Source organism: Nylanderia fulva, unplaced genomic scaffold, assembly GCF_048542155.1.
Source record: "Nylanderia fulva isolate GAGA-0341 unplaced genomic scaffold, ASM4854215v1 Scaffold296, whole genome shotgun sequence".
NCBI classification, from domain to species: Eukaryota; Metazoa; Arthropoda; class Insecta; order Hymenoptera; family Formicidae; genus Nylanderia; species Nylanderia fulva.
The window spans coordinates 89,530-110,000 of NW_028190364.1; the positions used below are offsets into that span (position 1 = coordinate 89,530).

Sequence of the window (20,471 nt, forward strand, 5' to 3'; positions counted from 1 at the left end):
AGTATATTTGGTTCTCTCTCTCTCTCTCTCTCTCTCTCTCTCTCTCTTTTCTCTATTAATATAAAATAAATATAAATATGTAGGCTGACACAGCCGAACGCGATGTTGGTTATTGCAAAAATCAATTTAGCGCTACAATTAAATAATTATGTGTGAGCCATCAATAGAAATACAATTCCTAAGAAGTCTGGACACTGTACCAGCATATTCGTGCCTCGAGTACAATCATTGAATTGCAACGAAAGAAATAATGTTTACAATAATAAGACGCAACGACATCGCGTTCGGCTCGTTCAGCCACCATACATATATATATATATTTGCTTAAAATTTAAATTTGTTAAAAATAATATGTTCTTTCTCTTCATGCATATAATCGGCAATAATAGTCGTACATGTTAAATTGAAATTTATTGTAAAAATACAAACGACACTTTTCTTCTTAACTTAGTAATTTTATGTGCATGTCATGTTACATTTTTTAATTATAATATAAATTTATAACTGTTTCTTACATATCAAATATCTTTGTATACATAATCGCTATTGATATTCTGCATTTTATACTGCAAAAATATTTAGATATATTCAAAATTTACTCTGAAGTATAATATTATAATACCATTAAAAATATTCTTATATTATCGAATGTGAGTATATATATTATATATATATATATATATATATATATTTTAATATAATGTAGTAATGGCGCCAACAAATATTCACTTTTAAAAATTAAAATATGATACCATATATTTCAATTATTTTGAACTGTATTGCATAAATTGTTACTTATACAAAGTTATGTGATAAGAATCGAAAATACATATATTTGTAATACTTGAATTACTAAAAAGCTGCTCTATATATCTGTACTTTAAAAAGTAAGTGATATCCTAAAAAAATCATAAAAATGAAAAGGTCAGGCCATGTTCAAAAGAAGGTACTCAAAAATTTAAACGATCTAATAATAAATTATCACGAAAAGTAACTGATATGTTATTCAAGGTGCCAGTTCAAAGTGAACATACGTAAAGTGTATATTATCTAAATTTAGTAATAATATATTATCATGATCATGAAAAGTAACTGTATTATTTTATTCAAGGTGCAAGTTCACATTGAATATACATACATATAAGTAAAACTGATTACAATTTGATTCTAGAAAATTAGTGCGATATGTTATTCTTAGTGCACAAAATATAATAGTCGTTTATAGAGATTTGATTTGAAATTCATACTAGCCCGTACAATGAAAAATAATTGCTCGTAATTCCAGAGTACTAATTTGTTAATGACTCAGAAAAATAACATGGCGGCCTGCTCTCAAAAACTTTCGATGGGTAGAATAAATAATTAAAATAAGAGTTGTGAAAATTGTATAAATTAAAAACCTCCAATCTTTCTTTAGTAAAATTTCGAATTTTCGTATCAACTTCCGATTTGTGTTATACCGTATTTTCAGGGAGTAAGTTATTGATCAGAAAACTTTGCCTTGTTGCTCGAAACGGGTGTATATTAAGTAAAATTTATAAGGTCAACTACAATAAAGCTATACGCTTAAAAGTTTACTGATTATTTGTCGTAATATACAATAAAAAATTACATATTAATTATTCAAGTTACAAGTGAGAAATAAATATCATTAAAATATACAAAAAAAATTTATCAATTTGACTCTGAAAAGTAAGTGACATGGTTCTCAAAGTGCAAGGTTTCATTTGACTTACAATTTTCTTCAGAAACACAGAAGAAAAAGGTATTTGTATATAGTTTTGTATATTCACTTCGTTGTGTGTGTAGAGCTTTTAAAAATACGTTGAATCCTTATTCTAATCTAATCTTCTTCTAATGTAATACTTTTCGTATTTCAAATGTTGTAGTAGTTATTCTGTAAGAGCTTCGACATTATTTCTAAATGGACATCGAGAAACATCATAGTTTTTTGAGAGCAGGCCGTCATGTTATTTTTTTGAGTCATTAACAAATTAGTACTCTGGAATTACGAGCAATTATTTTTCATTGTACGGGCTAGTATGAATTTCAAATCAAATCTCTATAAACGACTGTTATATTTTGTGCACTAAGAATAACATATCGCACTTATTTTCTAGAATCAAATTGTAATCAGTTTTACTTATATGTATGTATATTCAATGTGAACTTGCACCTTGAATAAAATATTACAGTTACTTTTCATGATAATATATTATTACTAAATTTAGATAATATACACTTTACGTATGTTCACTTTGAACTGGCACCTTGAATAACATATCAGTTACTTTTCGTGATAATTTATTATTAGATCGTTTAAATTTTTGAGTACCTTCTTTTGAACATGGCCTGACCTTTTCATTTTTATGATTTTTTTAGGATATACATATACACACACATTTGATGCTAAGAACATTTTATAATAATATATTATGCATTTAAGAATAAATTCTCGAATTTGAATATAAATATTTTTGCATTATAAAATGCAAAATATTTAATAGTAATTATGTATATAAAATATTTGATATGTAAGAAACAATTATAAATTTATGTTATAAGTTTAAAAATGTAACATAACTTGCACATAAAATACTAAATTAAGAAGAAAAGTGTCGCTTTGTATTTTTACAACAAATTTCAATTTAACATGTACGACTATTATTGCCGATCATATGCAATGAAGGAAGAACATATTTAAATTTCAATAAATTAAATTTCAAGCAAATATAAATATATGTTCGCTAAACAAGTCAAAAGAGCGATGTCGTTACCTCAATTATTGCAATAAGTATTTTTTTCGCTGTAATTGAATAATTGTGATCGAGGCACGCATTTGCTGAGACACTGTCAAGACTTCTTAGGAATTGTATCTCAATTGATGGCTCACGCATAATTATTTAATTGTAGCGCTAAATTCATTTTCGCAATAATCCACATCGCGTTCGGCTTTGTCAGCCTACATATTTATATTTGTTTTATATTAGAGCCGAATATAATTCATAATTGTTATTAAATTTCAAGCATTACAGGAACACTACCAGAAATGTTCTTAATCTCTACTTTTAGTTTTTCTACGTAATTATCACTTACAAGGGCAACACCAGACATCGTTCCCTCCGATTTGGCCGAATCTAAAATATGTTGTATATGTTCACACTAATTCATAGTAAAAAAACACAACCCAACTCTCAAGCATTTTTGAAAAAAATGTAACTCTTTTAATCTTACGTAAAAATAAAACTAAAAAAATTTTTTTTAGAAAAAGGTGAAAGAGCGCCTAGATCAACGATATGTATAAAAGCGTAATAAAAAAAACAGTATGTTTCAAAGTATTGCGTAAACTTGTGTTGTCAAATTAATACTTCTAATAAAAAAATAATGAAATCAAAAAGTTGCGCCCAACAAAGTTATATTCCAAAAAATTACAAATCAAAAACTTATACAAAAATAAAAAATTTTTAATTTTTATTATTAATAATAAAAATTTAAAAAATAAAAAATTTTAGTTAAAAAAACTTGACGCTACTTTTCCAAATTGCTAGAATGTATCTTATCTGTAATACATCTTAGAGTAACAAATAATTAATTTACTGTAATAAAATTATAATACATAATATTTTTAATTAATGAAAGGCTCGTATAAATTAAACAAAATTAAACAATCATATATAGTAGGCCAACTAAACGAGCAAATAAATAAGATGTAAAAAATTTTTTTTATTAATAGTTAAATCATTAAATTAACATTCCGTTACAGAATCGATATAAATTGTAAACGTTTCGACTGCACTACAGTCTTTATCAATACATAAAAATTAAATATTAAAATATAAAGTTAGATGTTAAAAATACAAAGTTAGTTAAATATTAAAATATAAAATTGAAACGATTCTTCGCTGTTGACCAATAGATATGCAAGGCGATTGGTCTGAGATGCCAAGTTATGCGATATTTGAGCATGCTACGGATATAATACGCGAATTAAATCAATGTCAGAAAAAATTAAAAAATCTTTCAACTTACATTATCGTTTTAACAAGTCCTTTTCCCCGATATTTCAAGTGTGTGTTGCGAAGTCTGAATACCAAATGTCAAAATAGAGAGCGTGATGTATTTATTTATTACCAATGTTTTTTCTAAATTATGATTCAGCAAATTTTTTAAGTATGTCAAAATAACTACTGTCTAACAATTCGGTGTCTGTATTTAAATTAATTCCATTTTTCTGTTCTTTAATGTGGATCATTTCAGATATTAGTCTTTTTTGGTAATTCTTTTCATGATCCATAATTTTAATATTGTCCCAGTCAAATGTATGTTGTTCGTTTAGAATGTGTTCCGTGATAACCGAATGTCTAGCAGAGTCTAATTTAATATTATTTTTATGTTCTTTAAGTCTCGTTCCTAACTGTCTTTTTGTCTGTCCGACATATGTGGCGTCACAATCGTTGCAATAATTTGTAAATAACGTTAGAATTCGTGGGGCAATTATTTTTGTCCTTTTGAACTCTTATGAAGTCATTTAATTTTTTAATGCAACGATATCCTACCACTACGTCAGGTCTTCTTATTGCTGAAGCAACTTTCTCAGATATTGATTCTATATATGGTATGACAAAATATTTAATGTTAGTATTAGTATTATTAGTATCTGTTATATTGTTATTATTAGGCTTGTTAAATTTCTTAGTTGAGAGATTTTTTAATCTGCGTTTTATTTCTGTGAAAATTAGATCAAGAGGATAACCGTTGGATAGCAAAATGTTAATAGCTTTCTCTATATTTTTTTTGTGAAATTGCGGATGTGATAGTAATAAAGCTCTATCTACCAAGTTATAAATTGTTCCTATTTTATGACAAGTCGGATGATTTGAAAAAAATGAAAGTAATCTACCTGAGAATGTCTTTTTGTGATACCAATCTAAATAAATTTTGTTATCTATTACTTTGATCATTATGTCTAAAAAGCTTATACAACGATTATCCTCCTTTTCCAATGTAAATTGTAGTCTATCGTTATAATTGTTGAATTCGTTCAAAACATATGTAATATTGTCAGCGGAAGTGCATAAAATAATGTCGTCTACATAACGGAAATAGAAAGTCATTTCGCAATTTAAATTACTAATTACTGATGTTTCCAAGTCCTGCATGACTATATCGGCAATGATCGGAGAAAGTGGGGAACCCATAGGAGTCCCATAAATTTGTTTGTAAGTTATGTTATTAAAAGTGAAAAATGTAGAAGTTAATATAAATTTTATCATACCTTATGAATTCATTTTTGGGAATCTTTGTGTGTGACTCTATAAAATGCCATCTATTATTGATACCGTTTAATGCAAGATCTACGGAAACATTAGTAAATAATGAAACAACGTCCAATGAAGCTATTATGTCGGTATCTTGTATTGTTTTCCCTGATAGAATGTTGCATATATCAAAACTGTTATTTACAAAACTGTCCGCTCTAGGAAGGCTATCTTTTAAAATTTTATGAAAGAAAGAAGCAATATTATATAGAGAAGTATTTATTGAGGAAACTATTAATCTAAAAGGAATATTTTCCTTGTGGATCTTGGGGAGCCCATAAGCTTTAGGAAGAAGAGAGTCGCTTGAAAATAAATAATAATATTCTTTTTTGTTGATGAAGTCTTTTTTCAACCATTTTTTTAAACAAATATTGAGGTCTTTTTCTATTTTTGTTGATGGATTGTTTTTAACTATGGTATACGTAGAATCGTCTTCTAGGAGACTCTCAACTTTTTTTATATAAAATTCTTTTTCTAGTGCGACTGTAATGCTGCCTTTATCTGCTCTGGTAAATAAAATATTAGGATTTTGATTGCAGAATTTAATTGTGTCTTTATGCATGTGAAATAATTTTTCTTGTATGTCCGTTTTTTTGTCGTTATTGTTTAAAAATAATGAAAATTGTGGAATGGCAGCATTACGAATCGAAGTAAGATTTCTGATCCCGTTAGAATTGCTTTCTATATCTTTGATGAATTCGTGTATAGCTACTTTTTTATTTAATTTAACTGGGAGACTAAATTCACCTCCCAATTGTAATAGATTGGTTACATTGGGGGGAATTTTTTTATCAGTCAAATTAATAAACCATTTCTGGTTAGTTTGTTGTAAAGGGTTATGTGTAGCATAACGAAAACTGTTGGCAGAAACAGTGTTATCAACAATATTTGTCGAAGATGTTGTTTTTAATTCGATAGGATCAATATTTTTAATGTACTCTGTTTCATGCGATTTACGTAGCCATAGGAATTTTTTCTTATGTATGAGATATAATTTTTGGTTGAACAAAGAAAAGGAGTTGCAATGGTGATTTAAAATCTCCTGCCAGATATAAGATGGTAAAAGATTTTGGAGAATTTGGAATTGTCTTGACCGTTTTTTATTAAGTGAGTTTAAAGTTCTATATAAATCAAATATCTCTATGTTAAGAATTTCAGTTTTGATATTATGCAACAAACCACGCATCTTATTTTTTGATTTATAGTGGTAGAAAACAAATTTATTATTACAGAAATTACGCAAATGGTTGGGAAACAAACAATATCTCTTACATTCCCTTAAAAATTTCAACTTCGACATTGCCTTAATTATCGCATAATTAAAATTTAGCCAAGATTTAAAATGTTTTAACGTTTCTAGACCAAAATAGTTATAAATAAAACTAGAATTAAAACGATGGTATTTAAACGGGTAATTAGTCACACGCATTATAAGGCCAGCGTTTATTAAAATTAATTAATGAAAGGCTCGTATAAATTAAACAAAATTAAACAATCATATATAGTAGGCCAACTAAACGAGCAAATAAATAAGATGTAAAAAATTTTTTTTATTAATAGTTAAATCATTAAATTAACATTCCGTTACAGAATCGATATAAATTGTAAACGTTTCGACTGCACTACAGTCTTTATCAATACATAAAAATTAAATATTAAAATATAAAGTTAGATGTTAAAAATACAAAGTTAGTTAAATATTAAAATATAAAATTGAAACGATTCTTCGCTGTTGACCAATAGATATGCAAGGCGATTGGTCTGAGATGCCAAGTTATGCGATATTTGAGCATGCTACGGATATAATACGCGAATTAAATCAATGTCAGAAAAAATTAAAAAATCTTTCAACTTACATTATCGTTTTAACAAGTCCTTTTCCCCGATATTTCAAGTGTGTGTTGCGAAGTCTGAATACCAAATGTCAAAATAGAGAGCGTGATGTATTTATTTATTACCAATGTTTTTTCTAAATTATGATTCAGCAAATTTTTTAAGTATGTCAAAATAACTACTGTCTAACAATTCGGTGTCTGTATTTAAATTAATTCCATTTTTCTGTTCTTTAATGTGGATCATTTCAGATATTAGTCTTTTTTGGTAATTCTTTTCATGATCCATAATTTTAATATTGTCCCAGTCAAATGTATGTTGTTCGTTTAGAATGTGTTCCGTGATAACCGAATGTCTAGCAGAGTCTAATTTAATATTATTTTTATGTTCTTTAAGTCTCGTTCCTAACTGTCTTTTTGTCTGTCCGACATATGTGGCGTCACAATCGTTGCAATTCAATTTGTAAATAACGTTAGAATTCGTGGGGCAATTATTTTTGTCCTTTTGAACTCTTATGAAGTCATTTAATTTTTTAATGCAACGATATCCTACCACTACGTCAGGTCTTCTTATTGCTGAAGCAACTTTCTCAGATATTGATTCTATATATGGTATGACAAAATATTTAATGTTAGTATTAGTATTATTAGTATCTGTTATATTGTTATTATTAGGCTTGTTAAATTTCTTAGTTGAGAGATTTTTTAATCTGCGTTTTATTTCTGTGAAAATTAGATCAAGAGGATAACCGTTGGATAGCAAAATGTTAATAGCTTTCTCTATATTTTTTTTGTGAAATTGCGGATGTGATAGTAATAAAGCTCTATCTACCAAGTTATAAATTGTTCCTATTTTATGACAAGTCGGATGATTTGAAAAAAATGAAAGTAATCTACCTGAGAATGTCTTTTTGTGATACCAATCTAAATAAATTTTGTTATCTATTACTTTGATCATTATGTCTAAAAAGCTTATACAACGATTATCCTCCTTTTCCAATGTAAATTGTAGTCTATCGTTATAATTGTTGAATTCGTTCAAAACATATGTAATATTGTCAGCGGAAGTGCATAAAATAATGTCGTCTACATAACGGAAATAGAAAGTCATTTCGCAATTTAAATTACTAATTACTGATGTTTCCAAGTCCTGCATGACTATATCGGCAATGATCGGAGAAAGTGGGGAACCCATAGGAGTCCCATAAATTTGTTTGTAAGTTATGTTATTAAAAGTGAAAAATGTAGAAGTTAATATAAATTTTATCATACCTATGAATTCATTTTTGGGAATCTTTGTGTGTGACTCTATAAAATGCCATCTATTATTGATACCGTTTAATGCAAGATCTACGGAAACATTAGTAAATAATGAAACAACGTCCAATGAAGCTATTATGTCGGTATCTTGTATTGTTTTCCCTGATAGAATGTTGCATATATCAAAACTGTTATTTACAAAACTGTCCGCTCTAGGAAGGCTATCTTTTAAAATTTTATGAAAGAAAGAAGCAATATTATATAGAGAAGTATTTATTGAGGAAACTATTAATCTAAAAGGAATATTTTCCTTGTGGATCTTGGGGAGCCCATAAGCTTTAGGAAGAAGAGAGTCGCTTGAAAATAAATAATAATATTCTTTTTTGTTGATGAAGTCTTTTTTCAACCATTTTTTTAAACAAATATTGAGGTCTTTTTCTATTTTTGTTGATGGATTGTTTTTAACTATGGTATACGTAGAATCGTCTTCTAGGAGACTCTCAACTTTTTTTATATAAAATTCTTTTTCTAGTGCGACTGTAATGCTGCCTTTATCTGCTCTGGTAAATAAAATATTAGGATTTTGATTGCAGAATTTAATTGTGTCTTTATGCATGTGAAATAATTTTTCTTGTATGTCCGTTTTTTTGTCGTTATTGTTTAAAAATAATGAAAATTGTGGAATGGCAGCATTACGAATCGAAGTAAGATTTCTGATCCCGTTAGAATTGCTTTCTATATCTTTGATGAATTCGTGTATAGCTACTTTTTTATTTAATTTAACTGGGAGACTAAATTCACCTCCCAATTGTAATAGATTGGTTACATTGGGGGGAATTTTTTTATCAGTCAAATTAATAAACCATTTCTGGTTAGTTTGTTGTAAAGGGTTATGTGTATACTAATGTTTCCGTAGATCTTGCATTAAACGGTATCAATAATAGATGGCATTTTATAGAGTCACACACAAAGATTCCCAAAAATGAATTCATAGGTATGATAAAATTTATATTAACTTCTACATTTTTCACTTTTAATAACATAACTTACAAACAAATTTATGGGACTCCTATGGGTTCCCCACTTTCTCCGATCATTGCCGATATAGTCATGCAGGACTTGGAAACATCAGTAATTAGTAATTTAAATTGCGAAATGACTTTCTATTTCCGTTATGTAGACGACATTATTTTATGCACTTCCGCTGACAATATTACATATGTTTTGAACGAATTCAACAATTATAACGATAGACTACAATTTACATTGGAAAAGGAGGATAATCGTTGTATAAGCTTTTTAGACATAATGATCAAAGTAATAGATAACAAAATTTATTTAGATTGGTATCACAAAAAGACATTCTCAGGTAGATTACTTTCATTTTTTTCAAATCATCCGACTTGTCATAAAATAGGAACAATTTATAACTTGGTAGATAGAGCTTTATTACTATCACATCCGCAATTTCACAAAAAAAATATAGAGAAAGCTATTAACATTTTGCTATCCAACGGTTATCCTCTTGATCTAATTTTCACAGAAATAAAACGCAGATTAAAAAATCTCTCAACTAAGAAATTTAACAAGCCTAATAATAACAATATAACAGATACTAATAATACTAATACTAACATTAAATATTTTGTCATACCATATATAGAATCAATATCTGAGAAAGTTGCTTCAGCAATAAGAAGACCTGACGTAGTGGTAGGATATCGTTGCATTAAAAAATTAAATGACTTCATAAGAGTTCAAAAGGACAAAAATAATTGCCCCACGAATTCTAACGTTATTTACAAATTGAATTGCAACGATTGTGACGCCACATATGTCGGACAGACAAAAAGACAGTTAGGAACGAGACTTAAAGAACATAAAAATAATATTAAATTAGACTCTGCTAGACATTCGGTTATCACGGAACACATTCTAAACGAACAACATACATTTGACTGGGACAATATTAAAATTATGGATCATGAAAAGAATTACCAAAAAAGACTAATATCTGAAATGATCCACATTAAAGAACAGAAAAATGGAATTAATTTAAATACAGACACCGAATTGTTAGACAGTAGTTATTTTGACATACTTAAAAAATTTGCTGAATCATAATTTAGAAAAAACATTGGTAATAAATAAATACATCACGCTCTCTATTTTGACATTTGGTATTCAGACTTCGCAACACACACTTGAAATATCGGGGAAAAGGACTTGTTAAAACGATAATGTAAGTTGAAAGATTTTTTAATTTTTTCTGACATTGATTTAATTCGCGTATTATATCCGTAGCATGCTCAAATATCGCATAACTTGGCATCTCAGACCAATCGCCTTGCATATCTATTGGTCAACAGCGAAGAATCGTTTCAATTTTATATTTTAATATTTAACTAACTTTGTATTTTTAACATCTAACTTTATATTTTAATATTTAATTTTTATGTATTGATAAAGACTGTAGTGCAGTCGAAACGTTTACAATTTATATCGATTCTGTAACGGAATGTTAATTTAATGATTTAACTATTAATAAAAAAAATTTTTTACATCTTATTTATTTGCTCGTTTAGTTGGCCTACTATATATGATTGTTTAATTTTGTTTAATTTATACGAGCCTTTCATTAATTAATTTTAATAAACGCTGGCCTTATAATGCGTGTGACTAATTACCCGTTTAAATACCATCGTTTTAATTCTAGTTTTATTTATAACTATTTTGGTCTAGAAACGTTAAAACATTTTAAATCTTGGCTAAATTTTAATTATGCGATAATTAAGGCAATGTCGAAGTTGAAATTTTTAAGGGAATGTAAGAGATATTGTTTGTTTCCCAACCATTTGCGTAATTTCTGTAATAATAAATTTGTTTTCTACCACTATAAATCAAAAAATAAGATGCGTGGTTTGTTGCATAATATCAAAACTGAAATTCTTAACATAGAGATATTTGATTTATATAGAACTTTAAACTCACTTAATAAAAAACGGTCAAGACAATTCCAAATTCTCCAAAATCTTTTACCATCTTATATCTGGCAGGAGATTTTAAATCACCATTGCAACTCCTTTTCTTTGTTCAACCAAAAATTATATCTCATACATAAGAAAAAATTCCTATGGCTACGTAAATCGCATGAAACAGAGTACATTAAAAATATTGATCCTATCGAATTAAAAACAACATCTTCGACAAATATTGTTGATAACACTGTTTCTGCCAACAGTTTTCGTTATGCTACACATAACCCTTTACAACAAACTAACCAGAAATGGTTTATTAATTTGACTGATAAAAAAATTCCCCCCAATGTAACCAATCTATTACAATTGGGAGGTGAATTTAGTCTCCCAGTTAAATTAAATAAAAAAGTAGCTATACACGAATTCATCAAAGATATAGAAAGCAATTCTAACGGGATCAGAAATCTTACTTCGATTCGTAATGCTGCCATTCCACAATTTTCATTATTTTTAAACAATAACGACAAAAAAACGGACATACAAGAAAAATTATTTCACATGCATAAAGACACAATTAAATTCTGCAATCAAAATCCTAATATTTTATTTACCAGAGCAGATAAAGGCAGCATTACAGTCGCACTAGAAAAAGAATTTTATATAAAAAAAGTTGAGAGTCTCCTAGAAGACGATTCTACGTATACCATAGTTAAAAACAATCCATCAACAAAAATAGAAAAAGACCTCAATATTTGTTTAAAAAAATGGTTGAAAAAAGACTTCATCAACAAAAAAGAATATTATTATTTATTTTCAAGCGACTCTCTTCTTCCTAAAGCTTATGGGCTCCCCAAGATCCACAAGGAAAATATTCCTTTTAGATTAATAGTTTCCTCAATAAATACTTCTCTATATAATATTGCTTCTTTCTTTCATAAAATTTTAAAAGATAGCCTTCCTAGAGCGGACAGTTTTGTAAATAACAGTTTTGATATATGCAACATTCTATCAGGGAAAACAATACAAGATACCGACATAATAGCTTCATTGGACGTTGTTTCATTATTTACTAATGTTTCCGTAGATCTTGCATTAAACGGTATCAATAATAGATGGCATTTTATAGAGTCACACACAAAGATTCCCAAAAATGAATTCATAGGTATGATAAAATTTATATTAACTTCTACATTTTTCACTTTTAATAACATAACTTACAAACAAATTTATGGGACTCCTATGGGTTCCCCACTTTCTCCGATCATTGCCGATATAGTCATGCAGGACTTGGAAACATCAGTAATTAGTAATTTAAATTGCGAAATGACTTTCTATTTCCGTTATGTAGACGACATTATTTTATGCACTTCCGCTGACAATATTACATATGTTTTGAACGAATTCAACAATTATAACGATAGACTACAATTTACATTGGAAAAGGAGGATAATCGTTGTATAAGCTTTTTAGACATAATGATCAAAGTAATAGATAACAAAATTTATTTAGATTGGTATCACAAAAAGACATTCTCAGGTAGATTACTTTCATTTTTTTCAAATCATCCGACTTGTCATAAAATAGGAACAATTTATAACTTGGTAGATAGAGCTTTATTACTATCACATCCGCAATTTCACAAAAAAAATATAGAGAAAGCTATTAACATTTTGCTATCCAACGGTTATCCTCTTGATCTAATTTTCACAGAAATAAAACGCAGATTAAAAAATCTCTCAACTAAGAAATTTAACAAGCCTAATAATAACAATATAACAGATACTAATAATACTAATACTAACATTAAATATTTTGTCATACCATATATAGAATCAATATCTGAGAAAGTTGCTTCAGCAATAAGAAGACCTGACGTAGTGGTAGGATATCGTTGCATTAAAAAATTAAATGACTTCATAAGAGTTCAAAAGGACAAAAATAATTGCCCCACGAATTCTAACGTTATTTACAAATTGAATTGCAACGATTGTGACGCCACATATGTCGGACAGACAAAAAGACAGTTAGGAACGAGACTTAAAGAACATAAAAATAATATTAAATTAGACTCTGCTAGACATTCGGTTATCACGGAACACATTCTAAACGAACAACATACATTTGACTGGGACAATATTAAAATTATGGATCATGAAAAGAATTACCAAAAAAGACTAATATCTGAAATGATCCACATTAAAGAACAGAAAAATGGAATTAATTTAAATACAGACACCGAATTGTTAGACAGTAGTTATTTTGACATACTTAAAAAATTTGCTGAATCATAATTTAGAAAAAACATTGGTAATAAATAAATACATCACGCTCTCTATTTTGACATTTGGTATTCAGACTTCGCAACACACACTTGAAATATCGGGGAAAAGGACTTGTTAAAACGATAATGTAAGTTGAAAGATTTTTTAATTTTTCTGACATTGATTTAATTCGCGTATTATATCCGTAGCATGCTCAAATGTCGCATAACTTGGCATCTCAGACCAATCGCCTTGCATATCTATTGGTCAACAGCGAAGAATCGTTTCAATTTTATATTTTAATATTTAACTAACTTTGTATTTTTAACATCTAACTTTATATTTTAATATTTAATTTTTATGTATTGATAAAGACTGTAGTGCAGTCGAAACGTTTACAATTTATATCGATTCTGTAACGGAATGTTAATTTAATGATTTAACTATTAATAAAAAAATTTTTACATCTTATTTATTTGCTCGTTTAGTTGGCCTACTATATATGATTGTTTAATTTTGTTTAATTTATACGAGCCTTTCATTAATTAATTTTAATAAACGCTGGCCTTATAATGCGTGTGACTAATTACCCGTTTAAATACCATCGTTTTAATTCTAGTTTTATTTATAACTATTTTGGTCTAGAAACGTTAAAACATTTTAAATCTTGGCTAAATTTTAATTATGCGATAATTAAGGCAATGTCGAAGTTGAAATTTTTAAGGGAATGTAAGAGATATTGTTTGTTTCCCAACCATTTGCGTAATTTCTGTAATAATAAATTTGTTTTCTACCACTATAAATCAAAAAATAGGATGCGTGGTTTGTTGCATAATATCAAAACTGAAATTCTTAACATAGAGATATTTGATTTATATAGAACTTTAAACTCACTTAATAAAAAACGGTCAAGACAATTCCAAATTCTCCAAAATCTTTTACCATCTTATATCTGGCAGGAGATTTTAAATCACCATTGCAACTCCTTTTCTTTGTTCAACCAAAAATTATATCTCATACATAAGAAAAAATTCCTATGGCTACGTAAATCGCATGAAACAGAGTACATTAAAAATATTGATCCTATCGAATTAAAAACAACATCTTCGACAAATATTGTTGATAACACTGTTTCTGCCAACAGTTTTCGTTATGCTACACATAACCCTTTACAACAAACTAACCAGAAATGGTTTATTAATTTAACTGATAAAAAAATTCCCCCCAATGTAACCAATCTATTACAATTGGGAGGTGAATTTAGTCTCCCAGTTAACTTAAATAAAAAAGTAGCTATACACGAATTCATCAAAGATATAGAAAGCAATTCTAACGGGATCAGAAATCTTACTTCGATTCGTAATGCTGCCATTCCACAATTTTCATTATTTTTAAACAATAACGACAAAAAAACGGACATACAAGAAAAATTATTTCACATGCATAAAGACACAATTAAATTCTGCAATCAAAATCCTAATATTTTATTTACCAGAGCAGATAAAGGCAGCATTACAGTCGCACTAGAAAAAGAATTTTATATAAAAAAAGTTGAGAGTCTCCTAGAAGACGATTCTACGTATACCATAGTTAAAAACAATCCATCAACAAAAATAGAAAAAGACCTCAATATTTGTTTAAAAAAATGGTTGAAAAAAGACTTCATCAACAAAAAAGAATATTATTATTTATTTTCAAGCGACTCTCTTCTTCCTAAAGCTTATGGGCTCCCCAAGATCCACAAGGAAAATATTCCTTTTAGATTAATAGTTTCCTCAATAAATACTTCTCTATATAATATTGCTTCTTTCTTTCATAAAATTTTAAAAGATAGCCTTCCTAGAGCGGACAGTTTTGTAAATAACAGTTTTGATATATGCAACATTCTATCAGGGAAAACAATACAAGATACCGACATAATAGCTTCATTGGACGTTGTTTCATTATTTACTAATGTTTCCGTAGATCTTGCATTAAACGGTATCAATAATAGATGGCATTTTATAGAGTCACACACAAAGATTCCCAAAAATGAATTCATAGGTATGATAAAATTTATATTAACTTCTACATTTTTCACTTTTAATAACATAACTTACAAACAAATTTATGGGACTCCTATGGGTTCCCCACTTTCTCCGATCATTGCCGATATAGTCATGCAGGACTTGGAAACATCAGTAATTAGTAATTTAAATTGCGAAATGACTTTCTATTTCCGTTATGTAGACGACATTATTTTATGCACTTCCGCTGACAATATTACATATGTTTTGAACGAATTCAACAATTATAACGATAGACTACAATTTACATTGGAAAAGGAGGATAATCGTTGTATAAGCTTTTTAGACATAATGATCAAAGTAATAGATAACAAAATTTATTTAGATTGGTATCACAAAAAGACATTCTCAGGTAGATTACTTTCATTTTTTTCAAATCATCCGACTTGTCATAAAATAGGAACAATTTATAACTTGGTAGATAGAGCTTTATTACTATCACATCCGCAATTTCACAAAAAAAATATAGAGAAAGCTATTAACATTTTGCTATCCAACGGTTATCCTCTTGATCTAATTTTCACAGAAATAAAACGCAGATTAAAAAATCTCTCAACTAAGAAATTTAACAAGCCTAATAATAACAATATAACAGATACTAATAATACTAATACTAACATTAAATATTTTGTCATACCATATATAGAATCAATATCTGAGAAAGTTGCTTCAGCAATAAGAAGACCTGACGTAGTGGTAGGATATCGTTGCATTAAAAAATTAAATGACTTCATAAGAGTTCAAAAGGACAAAAATAATTGCCCCACGAATTCTAACGTTATTTACAAATTGAATTGCAACGATTGTGACGCCACATATGTCGGACAGACAAAAAGACAGTTAGGAACGAGACTTAAAGAACATAAAAATAATATTAAATTAGACTCTGCTAGACATTCGGTTATCACGGAACACATTCTAAACGAACAACATACATTTGACTGGGACAATATTAAAATTATGGATCATGAAAAGAATTACCAAAAAAGACTAATATCTGAAATGATCCACATTAAAGAACAGAAAAATGGAATTAATTTAAATACAGACACCGAATTGTTAGACAGTAGTTATTTTGACATACTTAAAAAATTTGCTGAATCATAATTTAGAAAAAACATTGGTAATAAATAAATACATCACGCTCTCTATTTTGACATTTGGTATTCAGACTTCGCAACACACACTTGAAATATCGGGGAAAAGGACTTGTTAAAACGATAATGTAAGTTGAAAGATTTTTTAATTTTTTCTGACATTGATTTAATTCGCGTATTATATCCGTAGCATGCTCAAATATCGCATAACTTGGCATCTCAGACCAATCGCCTTGCATATCTATTGGTCAACAGCGAAGAATCGTTTCAATTTTATATTTTAATATTTAACTAACTTTGTATTTTTAACATCTAACTTTATATTTTAATATTTAATTTTTATGTATTGATAAAGACTGTAGTGCAGTCGAAACGTTTACAATTTATATCGATTCTGTAACGGAATGTTAATTTAATGATTTAACTATTAATAAAAAAATTTTTTACATCTTATTTATTTGCTCGTTTAGTTGGCCTGGCCTACTATATATGATTGTTTAATTTTGTTTAATTTATACGAGCCTTTCATTAATTAATTTTAATAAACGCTGGCCTTATAATGCGTGTGACTAATTACCCGTTTAAATACCATCGTTTTAATTCTAGTTTTATTTATAACTATTTTGGTCTAGAAACGTTAAAACATTTTAAATCTTGGCTAAATTTTAATTATGCGATAATTAAGGCAATGTCGAAGTTGAAATTTTTAAGGGAATGTAAGAGATATTGTTTGTTTCCCAACCATTTGCGTAATTTCTGTAATAATAAATTTGTTTTCTACCACTATAAATCAAAAAATAGGATGCGTGGTTTGTTGCATAATATCAAAACTGAAATTCTTAACATAGAGATATTTGATTTATATAGAACTTTAAACTCACTTAATAAAAAACGGTCAAGACAATTCCAAATTCTCCAAAATCTTTTACCATCTTATATCTGGCAGGAGATTTTAAATCACCCCATTGCAACTCCTTTTCTTTGTTCAACCAAAAATTATATCTCATACATAAGAAAAAATTTTTTTTTAAAAAAAATTTTTTTTTTAGGGTACAATTCTACATTTGAAAAAATTTAAAAAATTTTTATGATTCTTTTACGACTCTTATATTTTGGGCAATTAAAATTTTCCCTGGTACAATTTTAAACTTTCATTGGCCAATTTTTTTTTTTTTTTACTTTTTTTTACGTTTGTCAGGGTTTATAATCGTTTTTTTCTTACATTTTTTTTTACATGGGTTTCCCCGGAAAATTTTTTTTAATGGTTTTCCCTTAACGGTTTTGCCTTTTTTTCCCCTTTTTTTTAAAGGTGAGTTTTGAGATATTCATTATTTTTTGTATAGAAAAAGTTTTTTAAAAAATAAGCAAATTAAATTTTTCTGGCATTTTTTTTTTAGGACTAAATCCCAATAATTAATAAAAAAAATTAAATTATTCTTACACATTGATAAAAATTAATTTTTAAAAAAAAATTTTTTAAATTTTTATATTGGATTGTAGGGGGAAGGATTTTTTTGCTCGTGTCTTTGCAAGATCGGGCCGATATCCAAAATATATGTGAAAATACTTGGAAAAATTGGGGGGAAATATGGTTTTTTTGATAGATTCCCATGGAATATTGGAATTTTGTCGGACTTGCAGTCATCCACCACATATGCAGCCTACAATTAAAGAACGCATTTATTCCATATTATTTGCTTCTGTTATTGGCATAGTGCACATTTTTATATATCTCAATGCTGTAGATAGCAAAACATTTTGAAAACATCTATCTTTCTATGTTATCTGCTTTTTGAAAATATTGCAGCAAATTTATTATGGCAATATGCTTGTCCTCCTGCAGTTAAAGAGGCTTAGTACTTTAATATAATCTTTATTATTTGTATCATTTCTTTTTCTTGGGAATTACAGCAATGCTTTGTACTATATTGTCTTGCATCCCTCAAAAAGACAACATACTTCAAACGCACCAGTTCAAGCAATGTAACTTTGATATTTATTTACTTTAAAAAATGAGAGATAAAACTATACAATATGCAATTAACCTTATCTTATGACTTTTATAAATCTTATGATAAAATCTAACTCTCTCTTAATCTTTATTATGAAAAGAATCTCGGTATTATATGAAATAATTTCATTGTAATTAATAGTTTAACTTTCAAAAATTTTGCAAAATAAAATAACTCATACATTGTATTTCTACCATATATATAAAAAAAGATAGGTAAATATAAATAAATAAATATATATTTATGATATACAATAAATAAATATATATTTATATATATATAGATATATATATATATATAAAATGTTGGATTTTTATTATATATATATAATTTTAAAAATCTTTTTTATATGCTATTGAATTTTAATACATACAATTTTGATTATATGTATTTTAATTGATTATATTTATAAGTATTTTTATATTATCTTAAAAAGACTGCATAGAATTATTTGTGCGACACTCTTATATGTATGTATAATTAATAGGGACCAACTACACATTTTTTTTTCCACTGAATAAAAACAATCTCAATATTAAAATTAAATTATAAAAAAGATACTGTGATATTTATTGATGAGAAATGTACATTTATAATTGTATTAAATACAAAAATAAACATGCCATGAATTACTATATATACATATTTTCATAATTATCAAACTTAAAAATATAATATTGTTACCAAAGAAGAAAGCACTATTTAAAAACTCTAAAAGTTCATAATTTGTTAAATTAGTAATTAAATACTGCATTTTGTATAATTTTTAAGCTTTATTCTTTTATTTTTCTTTATTTAATTGAATAGATATTAACATCCAATGTAGCATACAGATTAAATTAACAACCAAAAAAATAAATCTTAACTTTGAAATATATTTTTGTTTCTTTTAAATATCAATCAACTGGATTTTGTACTACTATTAATATGAATTCTTTATCTGGTGCCATCATAATTTTATGTTTTTTGCTACGTATGCGCAAGAAAGTTAAATCATTTGTTGGATTCAAGTCACGTACGACAGAACGAGCTTTATCTGACAATTGACTTATCAAACCTGCGTATTGAACTGTTGTCGTATTATCTAATGTTGACTTTATAGGAATACCTAAAACAAATATAATTTTATAAATTTTTGTTTACAACTACAAGTAAATCATGTCAATGATCTCATGTAATACCTTCTGCATTCACCACTATTGTTCCAACTACCCTTTTATGAGACTGAATTTGTTTCATAGTTTCTTCAACCTCTTATAAATTATTTCATCGAAATTTATTAATAAAATTTTTATTTTAAATATTCCAATAACGGAAGCAAATCATATGGAATAAATGCGTTCTTTAATTGTAGGCTGCATATGTGGTGGATGACTGTAAGTCCGACAAAATTCCAATATTCCATGGGAATCTATCAAAATCTATATTGTCATACTTAGCCAATGTATTACGCAATATATTATGGTATATACAGGCCAGATGCTTGCAATGACACTGAGCAATAAGATCCTTGCCACTACAATCACAATGATAAAAATGATTAAATAAATTTTAAAAAATATATTATTTTGATACAAAGTGTGTGATGAATAATATTTAATTTTGTATATTAATTATTGGATATATATGTACCTGCAATAAGAAAA

The 20,471-nt window shown here is 27.6% G+C and overlaps 1 protein-coding gene and 3 long non-coding RNA genes across 4 annotated transcripts in view; 1 reads left to right on the forward strand and 3 right to left on the reverse strand.

Annotated features, from left to right (window-relative positions):
- Positions 1 to 3,703: 3,703 nt before the first annotated feature.
- LOC146722625 (uncharacterized) lies at positions 3,704 to 4,203 on the reverse strand. The gene is made up of 2 exons (XR_014925030.1): positions 4,030 to 4,203; positions 3,704 to 3,967 (listed from the first exon to the last, which is right to left on the reverse strand). It is a non-coding gene; the product is annotated as an uncharacterized LOC146722625 (long non-coding RNA).
- A 2,645-nt stretch (positions 4,204 to 6,848) lies between these two features.
- On the reverse strand, positions 6,849 to 7,348 carry LOC146722626 (uncharacterized). Its single transcript, XR_014925029.1, has 2 exons — positions 7,175 to 7,348; positions 6,849 to 7,112 (listed from the first exon to the last, which is right to left on the reverse strand). It is a non-coding gene; the product is annotated as an uncharacterized LOC146722626 (long non-coding RNA).
- A 3,053-nt stretch (positions 7,349 to 10,401) lies between these two features.
- Positions 10,402 to 10,978, forward strand: LOC146722627 (uncharacterized). Its single transcript, XR_014925028.1, has 2 exons — positions 10,402 to 10,652; positions 10,715 to 10,978. It is a non-coding gene; the product is annotated as an uncharacterized LOC146722627 (long non-coding RNA).
- Positions 10,979 to 19,713: 8,735 nt separating this feature from the next.
- Positions 19,714 to 20,471, reverse strand: part of LOC146722628 (dynein light chain roadblock-type 2-like) — a 1,208-nt gene continuing 450 nt past the window's right edge. Inside the window, exons 2-4 of the mRNA XM_085484147.1 lie at positions 20,458 to 20,471; positions 20,007 to 20,341; positions 19,714 to 19,933 (exon numbers count right to left, since the gene is read on the reverse strand). The exon at positions 20,458 to 20,471 is cut by the window's right edge and continues 142 nt beyond it. Of these exons, the coding sequence (XP_085340273.1) occupies positions 19,722 to 19,933; positions 20,007 to 20,064 (270 nt within the window). The 5' untranslated portion in view covers positions 20,065 to 20,341; positions 20,458 to 20,471 and the 3' untranslated portion in view covers positions 19,714 to 19,721. The remainder of the gene's footprint in view (positions 19,934 to 20,006; positions 20,342 to 20,457) is intronic.